We start from the raw sequence: 12228 nt of genomic DNA on the forward strand, positions 1-12228 counted from the left end.
CTGTGGCGTTTATATAAGCCTTTTGACAAGGGTGACCATATTTTAGTTTTCAAAAAAGAGGACAGTGGGGGCAGGATGCAGAAGGGGGGGGGGTTGTTGTGTTTGAGGGGTGTTAAAGTAGCCCCCAAAGTAGCGCAATGACCATATCCCGTGTCAAAACTCAAAATATGTCATTTCCATAACTAAAATACATAGGGCCTATTTTACAGTCACCGTTTTGCAGATTGATTTTAAACACAGCTAAAAGGCTTCCTATCATCGTTCACAAAACTTAACATCTACCACAGTTTTATCATAGGTTGAACGCAAAATGTTTCAATACAAGCATTTTAGTCAAATGTAATTTATGCAATATTTCAAACCTTCAAGTCACGGGAGAAAATCAAGCCGCCGCAACAGTTTAAAATCAGCCCATTTCCGTGGAATAAAATGTTGATTTGGCAACCCTGCATCCAACACGAGCTGCATCCAAAGCGATTTAAATACTCCGCATATTGATAGCGGCTCCCTGATGCGCGAAAATTATTCAATTCAATTCAAGATTATTTGTATAGCACTTTTCACGATACAAATCGTTGCAAAGCAGCTTTACAGGAAATTAAGTTTCTACAATATATTTAGTAGTATATTCTTATATGAATTATATTCAACATTTGAATGTTTGCGGGAGCAGGCGGCGATGGTCAGAAATTGGGAGCGGGTTTAAGAAAACAGTCCCATGCAGGGCTTTAATACAAAAATGCACACAATGAATGGCGACTGTAGAAAGCAAAAGCCGAATCCCGGACATTTTGGGCGATTTAGAAATCCCGACTGGACGCATTTTTTTGGGGGGGTCCAAAAAAGAGGACATGTCCGGGGAAAAGAGGACGTATGGTCACCCTACCTTTGACGGGTTGTGTCACGGAGCTGTAAAAACGGTTACACTCAATGAATCGCGTTTCTGCCGAACTCTTATTACAAAGCCAAAACAACACTCTCCTTCGATCCATGAACGTTTCTCCCATTTTAAGGGATAGTTCACCCAAAAATGAAAATTTAACTGTCCTGAGCGCGTCCTCGACAGCCGGTGCGTGACGTGTCTTCTTCTTCTTCTTGCTTTACGGCGGATCGCAGATTTATAAGTGCATTACCGCCACCTATCTCTCAAATGGACCATTGACACTCTATCTACAATCTCAATTAGGAGTGTCAATGGTCCATTTGCCGGCTGTCGAGGACGTGCTCAGGACAGTTCAGACAGTTCAGACATTGCAGTGCATCAGAGATAAACATCAAATTTTCATTTTTGGGTGAACTATCCCTTTAATGCGCGCAATGTCATCTCACAGTCTGAAGCGTCTGTCATAGCAAATCAACACATGCTGTTGTAAATAATTAAGTGAAGCATCTTCTCATAGGATAAGAACACGCAGTCTCATGAATAATTTAATAGACACATCATAGATGTACTATAGTCCTTTACCACGTCACAAATTGTGACGTGAACACGATGTAGATTTTAAACCCGGAAGATGAAAATAGCGCAAAAAAGCTTAAAATTAACAAGTTTTCTCCAACACTTAAAATGATCGGATGCTAACATTGTCTTCTATCATGTGCAACACAAACACCTCTGCTAAAATCTCAGAAAAGTAGTCTGGGGTTTCATGACCCTTTAAACAGCAGTACAATCCACTGAACACACTGCACTTCAGTCCCTCATATTTTCGATTTTATTCCTGTCAAAAATTAAATATGGCACCACCCTGACTAAGGTCTACTGCATACTGCATACATGCATACTGTTTCACATACTATCTTTAAAAATAGTATGCACTATCAATACTACGGTTAAAGTAGTATTTTGTTCTGAACATAGAGATTTTCCACCGCTTCCTGGTGTGAGGTTGACATGAGTCTGCTGCCCTCTGTGGTCACTGTGGGAATTGCATACGGTACAGATGGCCTGAGGAATCAAGGGCTACATGCTCCATAGCACATGCTGCTATGCATACAGACACAGACATCAAGAGAACGATACCTAAAATAATAATCAGCGCAACGAGGCATGGACTGATGGTGAGAAAGAGGAAAGCCCAATAGCCCGTTGTGAGTCATATTCTGTTTAACACGTGACACTGGACGAGTAGTACACCATAATTGCACATTGACTCTGTTAGATGAACTTTGTACTAAAATACAGCAGAGTGGCCACGTAAATATCTGTTAAGTTGGATTTTATGCTAATGCCTGTAATATAATTTCAAATAACATGTAATCTGCACCAGTAATGTGTAGCCTGCACTTGCATAACTGATGGGTCATTTATTTCTTCATATCTGCTTGTTTGTATGCATGTATATGCTTTTTAAATATTTGCAAATAGATATTAGTAGTGAGCAAGCTCTTCCCCGCCTCCCAGATAAGATCTATATATACAGTGTGGCTATCTTTACTAAGATTTTTTTGATTTTTTAAAACAAGACTGCATTGCACATCTTCAGGGAAAGTCGTTCATGTTAAGTCTCTGGCATTTTTGCAACGTCGTTACATCGGACAATCAGAGCTGCCTCCAAAGGTGTGTTGTCCTCCAGTCAGGTGATCAGATTTCCTCAACGTAATTGGCCGGGGATAAGCCTGTCTGGCCGCTGTCCAGACGGCCTCTGCACCAGCCCTGGTCATCTTCCTCTTCGATCTTTGTTAATTCATCCCCTGTGAGTGATGCAGATTATAACTGACATATCTGCCATACGTAAAGTCAAAAAAATCATGTGGTATATGGAGGACACTCAGTATAAAGACTTCAGCAAAAACTATTCATATTGATGATGCCAGCTGTTGTGGTGACCTAACATCATTTATTTAGCTGTGCACTCTACCTGCTTTGAAGCTTAGCTCATCCTGCTCTTGCCCTTCATAGTCGTAGAGCGCTCGCACTCGCACTCCTCCTCTGCTGACCGCGTCGTCCTCGAAAGAGTTCGCACCGCCATTCGTCTCGTTCCCCGAGTACCCGGTGGGCTGCTCGTCATCGGACCATTCTGTGGAGTACGCCTGGTTCTTTTCATAGCTGCTCACACTAGTCAAAGACAGGGGACACATGCTGTTAACACGGAAGAACAGCAAACGATTACACCTTAGTTTGTGCGCTTGTAAAGCTTCAGATTAGAACCAGTTTTACAGCCAGATGCCAACAGAACCTTTTAAACTCTTGCTATTCAGAAAACCACCTGCAGTATGTGCATCATATTTCAGTCAGTCAGTCAATCAATCAATCAATCAATCAATCAATCACCAAGCAGTCAATAATGCATGCTCTGGGGCCGAATGATATTGAGTAGTCACAATATACATTCATGATGATTTCACTGGAGATGTAAAATTAAGCAATACTTTGAACACTACAGTCATTTTTAGGTGCTTCTTAGTTTGTCCATTAAGTCTTTTCGGATTAAGAGTCCAGTGTAACCCCTGCCAATGTTAAAAAATATTAATTAATTGACTGACTGTTATTTAATTACCACAGGGTGTGCATAAAATATGTGCCAAAATTACAATTAGAAAACGGAGAGTTCCGGTCCTTGATTCTGATTGGCTGAGCCACGTTCGAAGCTATTGTAACTTACACTACAAACATACACCTTTGTTTACTTCTGTGTGTTGCTCGGCAACCGCTTTGTTGGAACCAAAACCATTTCTGGGGAACTACATTGTTTGGTGGAAGAATACTGTTTTTATTAATATCATTACACTTTATTTATGTTTTATTCTGTGAAACCTTACTACATATATGGAATAACCGTTTTATAAAAGCAATAAGCCCCGTGAAGCCGTGGTTTACAGTGAATTTATAACAGCTAAGGGGGTTTTAGGCACTCCGCTTCGCGTCTAACAACGCCCCTTAACTGTTATAAATCCACTGTAAACCACGGCTTCCTGGGGCTTATTGCTTTAATAAAATTAAATGGTTTTATTTTAATTGACATGTTTTTTAATGCATCCGCCCAGTCAAATTAAAAGTCCTGGAAATGTTGGAATTGATTCCCCTGTTTGAAGGAAAAAAAGACTTTTAAGCCATTGCAGTACCATTACAGAAGTAGTGAGATTGTCTGCGCCGATAGCATCGTGGCAGTGTGCTGACATGTAGCGCCGTTGCGCTTCAGGTGTCCCGAGTTCGAGTCCCGACTCGTGAACCTTTCCCGAACTCTCTCCTAATTAGCTTCTTGTTAATTACAGTTTTTTTACGATCGCTATGACAGTTTTTTCAAATACTTTTAACAATTTTCCTAAACTTTTAACACAATTAGTGCAACATCCATCTGTGTAGGCTATACAATTAACAAATTTATTGTTGCTTTGACACAAAATGTATTCAGTTAACACAAATTTAAAATGCTTGAACTTCTCTTAGACACAAGCTCAACCAAGACCAAAACAATGGATTTGTACTGCCAAATTTACAAATGCTGGACTAAATGTTCCTGTTGGAAGAGAACACGTGTTAGTGTTTTGGAATAATTATTTGATTTTGAGACATTGTTTTGGTAGTGTATTGTGTTAATGTATTATTGTATTTTGAAAATTAGTGTTGGAGTTTTGTTTACAATGTGTGATTTTGAGCATGAAACTAACTGTTTTGCCAATTGTGTGTTGTAGGTGTGTTGGTGCATTAAGAGTTTAGGAAAGTTGTTAAAAGTATTGAAGAAATCGTCATAGCAATCGTAAAAAAACTGTAATTTTCCTATCCAAATAAAGGCAAAAAACACAAAAAAATAAATCTTAAAAAATAAATAAATAAATAAAAAACATAGTACCGAGTACTTATCAAAGTACTGATATTGATTATTGTGCAACAACTGAAAATCCTGAGATATATATTTTATAACACTCAGTCCCAAGGACATCTACATCTTTCTATTCTTTAAAGAACCATATAGTCAACTCAAGAACCCTGTACAGGTAGAAATAACTCTTGATAAGAGGAGAGTTCTCTATTGGACTTCAAAAAAAAATTTGGTTACACTTTATTTCGATAGTCCACTTTAGACATTCTATTAACTATAAGTAACTTTGTAACTACATGTCAACTACATGTCAACTAATTCTCATTCATTTGCAACTACATGTCTACTAACTCTCAGAGTAGACAGGGTAGGTTTAGGGTTAGTAGAATGTTGACAAAGAAAGTGTTAGAAGATATTAAGCAGACAGTCTACTAATACTCTACTAACTGTAGTTGACATGTAGTTGCAAAGTTACTTACTGTTAATGAATGTCTAAAGTGGACTATCGAAATAAAGTGTTACCAAAAATTTTTTTAAAGAGTGAAGAAGACAGCAATCAACCTCTAAAAAGAGAAATGCGTAGTGCGCTGCAGATCAAAGAAAGGACACTGGGAGCGAATGGGGAAGGCAGAGATGATGTCTGACCTGCCGCGGTCTCCTGCTTGACCTGCATGCTCTGTGCTCGGAGTAGCAGGAGCGACTCCATCTGGCTTCTTCTTTTCTCTCTTGGCAACAGCATTGGTGGCTTCTGGATTATATTCCTGAGAAGAACAGATTCAGAAATATATAGCTTGGATTACAGCTTGGGGGGGGGAAGAAAATTAATTTAAAACTGTTTTAAACTAGGTTTAAGAAAAACAACTTCTAGAGGGAAGGGGAATTTATACAATTAACCCTTTGACTTAACTGGGATTTGAAAGCTTGTGACAACTAGCCCTGGGCTCCCTAACCTTTTTAACAAACCCAGAAACCTGAAAAGGGCACAAGACTGTTAAGACCTGTTAAATGTTTATTTGTTCATTAAAAGCTGTGTACCTCCAACTGGGGCCAGTTCATATGCATGCCAGGACCGTGATTATTACTGAACCACTTGAGATCCTCTTGTGTGTTGGCAGCCAGAATGGTGCGTTCAAACTCACGGTACACTGACGCATAGCTAGAACATGGAAAAACACAGACTCAGCTGTAAGCTCTGACAAATACAGCTGAACTAGACCAAAAGTGCTTTCACTCCAGTGAACTGTTAATCACCTTTTGATCATGACTCAAAAATCAATCAATTAATTGAAGACTCAAAAGAATGATATGTTCATGTCCTATGCATATCTCAAGCACACACTAACATCTGTGTGAATCAGCGCAGACACACAGGTTCTGGGGTTTAGACTGACTTTTGGTTCTCGGTGAGGTTTAGGTGTCGTTTGATGTCCAGGAGAACCTCTTTGAGGAAGGTCAGTCGTTTGACCTCGTGCTGCTGGCATTGGTCAAACACCTGCTCCATGCACTCCATGTACTGCGGTGTGCACTTCGACAACTCATCCAGAGACTTCTCGTACTTCTCCTTCGCCTGCAGCACAAACACACACATATAACCCATATATGTGATGTGACCCTGGACCACAAAACCAGTCTTAAGTGATCATTTTTTTAAAATTGAGATGTATACATCATCTGACAGCTGAATAAATAAGCGCTCCATTGATGTGTGGTTTGTTATGATAGGATAATATCTGGCCGAGATACAACTATTTGAAAATCTGGAATCTGAGGGTGCAACAAAATCAAAATATTGAGAAAATCCCCTTTAAAGTTGTCCAAATGAAGTTCTTAGCAATGCATATTACTAATCAAAAATGAAGTTTTGATATATTTACGGTAGGAGATTTACAAAATATCTTCATGGAACATGATCTTTACTTAATATCCTAATGATTTTTGGCATAAAGGAAAATTTGATAATTTTGACCCATACAATGCATTTTTGGTTGTTGCTACAAATATACCCCAGCGACTTAAGACTCCAGCTTTTACACAAACTGCTTTTGTGCTCCAGGGTCACATATATTACATATAGAAAAACTACAAAGCTAAGTTGCACGAACGTAGCTCTGAATATGCCATTTCTGTGCTTACAAGCCTCATCAAAATCTATTTTTAAAAAGTCTTCATGTATCAACACATTAATAATTCAAGACCATTATATTTCCGACTTTCATCCTCCAGGACTGTAATGTAATAATTCAACAGAGTAATGTGTTCAATAGAGGGAGAGAGGGATTGTTATATCTTTAAATGTAATAACACTTCACATAAAAGTCCTCGCTCGTTTTAATGGCTCATAGTTGTAAGAGCGATATAAGATACTAAGACAAAATTCGAATTCACATTCGATGACCATAACACCACAACACCATATTTTTTCTTCATTTCTCGCACCTTCTGCACGTCCTGTTTGCATTTCTCTGTCTTCTCGTGGAGTTTCTTCTGCTGGTCAGGAGTGGCAGATGCATCTGCCTCACGGGCTGCAGCCAGTTTCTCCTCTTTACATGCCATGTGATAGTTCTTCTTCGCCGTCTCCATCTGTAGCCAGAAATGCCACACTTTAAACTAAACGCCATACTACAACTGAATGGATGGAGCTTAGAGAATGGTTCGGTAAACTGACTGAAATTGTGAGAAAAGTTGAGGACAGTACAATGCTCTTCCAGGCTTTAAATGCAAAAATGATGTATAAATGTATCATAAAAGTAGACCATCTGAATCTATGCGCTATATACCAAATCTTCTAAAAACAACACATAACAGTTTTGTGTGAGGAACATCTAGCCTATAGCTCTCCATTACATGTTTATGTTCAAGTTGTAATGTTTGAGAGAAAAAAAAAAAGTTATTTTGAGTTTAATCTTTTCAATTAATCAGTTGATCCAGTTCACAACACTGGTCTGGATGATTTGTTCACAAATAATCTAAATGTCATAACTAGATTCAATAATCCAATTGCAGCAGTTAACAGCTCGATGAGGAGGAAGATGACCAGTGAATTATTACATTTGAAATCTGGGTTAGTGAATAATGAAATTTGAGTCTTTCTCATACACATCTATCACATATGACTTCAGAAGACATGGAATATAGTGAATATGGTATCGTGCTGATTTGTGCTTTTTCTTTTAAGTTTTTTCTTTCGAGTTTTATTAGCTCTCCTTTTTTTCCACAGAAGAGAGAATGTCATATGGGGTTGGAAAGAGTGAGTAAATAATGAAAGATCATGTTTGAGTACTATTGCTATAAACATCTTGTAAGCATAACACATCAGCTGTATTTCAGAATGCATGCATATTTAACATGCATTTAAATTATTTATATGCATAATGTATATGCATATTAATGAAATAATGCCATTAAGGTATGTTAATAAAGCAATAAGCCCCAAGAAGCCGTGGTTTACAGTGAATTTATAACAGCTAAGAGGGTTTTAGGTATACAAACCAGACAAACGCACAGAAGATACCGAGACGACTGCTTTATTGGCACGATTTATGCCTTTTTTCCCATAACAGTTCTGGAAATGTAAAATAGCTGCTTCAAAAATCTTGAGAGGATGAAGAAAGAAGCTGTAGATTTCTCTGACTGACCTTTCTCAATCAGTTGCCTCCACCTTTTGGACCATTCGGTGAGCTGCTGGCTGTAGGACTTCTCGATCTTGGCCCGTTCCTGAAGGCAGTTCATAAGATCATTGCAGAGTCGATGGCCGTCGTCAATTCTCTTGACAGCACGCTTATAATTTCCCACCTAAGCGAAGTGGAAGAAATCACATCACACAACACATCATATTACATATAACTTGATATGCAATTCTGCTCAAAGGTTTACATAACCCATGTAGAATCTGCAAGATGATACTCTGAAAATTGCATTTAGTACTACTGTGTTGAAGCTATTTGACAGAACAGATACGTACATACACTCACTTGATGATAACTACAGTAAACAGTAGCCTGTGAAATATTATTACAACTTAACATAACAGTTTTCTATGTTTTCAAATGTAATTTATTGCTGTGATCAAAGCTGAATTTTCAGCATCATTACTCCAGTCTTCAGTGTCACATGATCTTTCAGAAATCATAATAATATGCTGTTTTGCCGCACAAGAAAAATGTAGGCTATTATTATTATCAATGTTGAAGACAGTTGTGTTGCTGAATATTTTTGTGGAAACTGTGATAGATATTTTCAGTATTGTTAGAAAGTTCAGAAGAACAGCATTTATTTGAAATAGAAATCTTCTGTAACATTATAAATGTTTTTACTATGACTTTTGATCAGTTTGCCCTTTCTGGAAAAAAAAAAAAACTGACCCCAAACTTGAACAGTAGTATATACATATATTTCACAGGACAAAATAATAACTGAATAATATAATATAATATAATATAATATAATATAATTTGTCTTCAAAATACTTGTGGTTATTCATTTAGGAAGACCCTATAGTGTTCCCTTCTCTCTGGTGCCTGCAGGTGGCATAAGAAAGTGGAGAGGAATGAGTGCGGGTGATAAGAGGGGGAAGGGACTCATTCTTGTGCATGTGAAGTTACGCAATGACTGCCACAGCTTTGTGTCCATGTGCTCCTGGAGCATTACATCAAACCTCTCTTTCAGACAGATGAGACGTGCAAGTATTCAAACTTAGTCTTATTAATTGATACATTAGGTATCATTTGCACCTTTTTACAAAGGTGTGTTTGAACTAAGAATTTGATGTTCCCTTCAGGCTGTAAATCTGCTGAATATGCAAATGGTTCCATAATTTCATATTCTTATTTCTCTTCTCTTTACTGCGTTAAGCTTTTAACCCTTTCCTATACCAACTGTATGTGTGTGTGTGTGTGTGTGTTTATGTGTATGTTAGACCAGTTTAAGTGTGTATTTGTATGTTAGACCAGTTTAAGTGTTTATGTGTATGTTAGACTAGTTTAAGTGTTTATGTAGTTAATAAAGCCTTACTTGTATCACACTTGACGTTGTTCATTGTTTGCTCATAACTGGAGTCACTTAATCATGCAGATTTATGCTACAAGCTCTTTGTAGAATTGTACAGTAAGAAAGTTATTTCCCTTAACCAGGAAATTAACGTTCTTAGAATTGACAGACAGTTGACCCTGAGAGGTCAAGTAAATATCTACAGCGGATCTAAATATTTGTAATTAATTATAACTAGTTATGATTAATTATTCATATTTCCCCATGAGCTGATTCGCTACAGTAGTAAGGCTTTCCTCTGTGTATACATATCCTTATATGTACAATTTTAGCTGTATTATTTATATATATCCCCTTCAAAAATTGCTCTTGAAAAATTTTAAGTTTATTGTCCCCCCCAACTGTTAGACGAAATTTACGCCCCTGATTTCAAATATGAAATTGAATCTTAAGCTTGGTGAACAGTTTTGGAGATTTTGATGTTTCCCCATTCAAAGAGATAGGAGCTGCACTTGCATGCCCGAGAGGCGTTTCAAAGATGGCCGTCCGAGTGACATGACTTGCCTTAAAGGGACTTTGGTGGAGCTAGCAAAACATTGCTGTTTGTTTAAACATTCCGCCCAGCAACAATGGCTCAACCAGTGGGGTGAATTTGGGGGCGGGGCTACATGATTTTCTAACCAATGGTGGAAAGAACTGTTCAGGAAAACTATTTGAAAACCCATCAGTGTTTTGTAATTGTGCATATGGGATGCTAACGGCATACGGAATCACACACAGCGAAATGAGGGTGCGATAAAATCTTAACAAAGCTAGCATTTGTTAACCATTCTGCAGAGATCGAATCTGAAAGACTCCCACAATTTGAAATTCAAGCGTTAAGAACCTGGTTTAAAGTTGGCTCTTTATTCGACTTGCCATAACCTTGAATTTCAACAGTTGGCTATGAGCGTGTGTGTTTGAACACACGCCAGTGACCTTCTCCCATTCACACACACACACACACACACATCCAGGAAAGCTCAGTGAAGCTTTGAGTTTTAAAGAGATGGGTTTAAAGGGATGAAAAACACAATGTGTCATTGCAGCCTCACTGCAGTTATGTCAGCTGGATTTTATAAACAACACCGGTTATTTGAATGCCTTTTAACTGACTGAATATTGTCAAAATGCTGAAAAATATTGACATATATTGCTCAAGGTGCAGGGTTAGCTACAGTTAGCTCAAGTCACGTTAGCTCACTGTGTAATGTAACTGTTAACTTTATTTAATGTTCAACAATTCATTGAACTTGATTGTAAAATTCTGGTCATTAGTACTATTTGTGTACTTTGCCTTTGTTACTCAATCTTAAGATTTTAACTTATTTGTATGAGTGAACATTTTGAGTTTATGAGGCAGAACAATCTTGTAATATCCCCAAACTTCTGTCAGTTATCTTCCTCTTTAGTTTCACTCATTCCTTTTTAAAAGTCAGAATGTTGTTAAATCATCAATCTAACTTAATTATCATCTAAGAAAATAACTTAGTACATTGATGTTTGCCTAAATGGTTTTGTTTTACGCATTAATTCACTGTTACGGCAATTAATGTTCCTTTTGTACTTGAAACATTTTATATATTAATGTATAATAAATCTCTTCCTTCCAGTTCTCTTGTTATAATAAATCACAGTTAAATGTGCTTTCAAAGGATGGGCATTAAGTGTCCTAATATGAATAAGTTGCTTTTTTTAAATAATCTGTATTCAAACTAGATTATTAGCTAATCCATGTCTACTGTAGTAATATAAAGTTATAGCATAAAAACCCGTGTCATAAAAATCATACTATTGTTTTAACTGTACATCACACTATTATTGGCATTGATATAATCCCCCAAAAGTGTGACAATATCTTGCAAGTGACCTTAATTGTGTCAACATTCAGCATCCAAAACACAGCTATGGTACATTTCAACAATGAACATTACATAAAAGACTCCTAATACTGACAACAGAAATGTCAAACCAAGTCAGAAAATAGCAAAGCAACTGCATTATTTATTTCTGCTGCACTCTGGGAGTTAGCATACTTGTGGCTGAATTCTATTTCATTTAATATATCTCTATGATGGCTGCATTAATTTGAACTTCGTCAAATTAAAACATTAATTTGCTTTCATTTGAACAAATGTGTCAAATTAACACACACTGTATTCTGGTTACCTACCTATTAGAGGTCGACCGATAGTGGATTTTACCGATACCGATAGCTAGGTTGGACCACACTGGCCGATACCGATTAATCAACCGACAGTTTTTAAAATGGTAAACGAAAACTAAAACAGAGCTTTACTATTTTTAAAAAAGCAGTAGCAGTACTGAACCATACTTTGTAAATGAATAAACATATTAATATTAATTATTATATTGATCATTAAAGTTATTTCATAGTTTACTAACGTTAAAAAAAGAACCTTTAAAAATGTACAAATAT

At 37.2% G+C, this 12228-nt stretch overlaps 1 protein-coding gene across 1 annotated transcript in view; it reads right to left on the reverse strand.

Moving 5' to 3' along the window:
• Positions 1–1440: 1440 nt before the first annotated feature.
• The window catches only part of LOC107724206 (protein kinase C and casein kinase substrate in neurons protein 1-like), a 20668-nt gene continuing 9880 nt past the window's right edge, over positions 1441–12228 (reverse strand). The window contains exons 3-9 of the mRNA XM_016533040.1: positions 8307–8555; positions 7200–7370; positions 6155–6330; positions 5799–5919; positions 5409–5524; positions 2862–3058; positions 1441–2694 (exon numbers count right to left, since the gene is read on the reverse strand). Of these exons, the coding sequence (XP_016388526.1) occupies positions 2585–2694; positions 2862–3058; positions 5409–5524; positions 5799–5919; positions 6155–6330; positions 7200–7370; positions 8307–8555 (1140 nt within the window). The 3' untranslated portion in view covers positions 1441–2584. The remainder of the gene's footprint in view (positions 2695–2861; positions 3059–5408; positions 5525–5798; positions 5920–6154; positions 6331–7199; positions 7371–8306; positions 8556–12228) is intronic.

The sequence above is a fragment of the Sinocyclocheilus rhinocerous genome, unplaced genomic scaffold (assembly GCF_001515625.1).
Source record: "Sinocyclocheilus rhinocerous isolate Xijiao unplaced genomic scaffold, SAMN03320098_v1.1 scaffold815, whole genome shotgun sequence".
Classification (NCBI taxonomy): Eukaryota; Metazoa; Chordata; class Actinopteri; order Cypriniformes; family Cyprinidae; genus Sinocyclocheilus; species Sinocyclocheilus rhinocerous.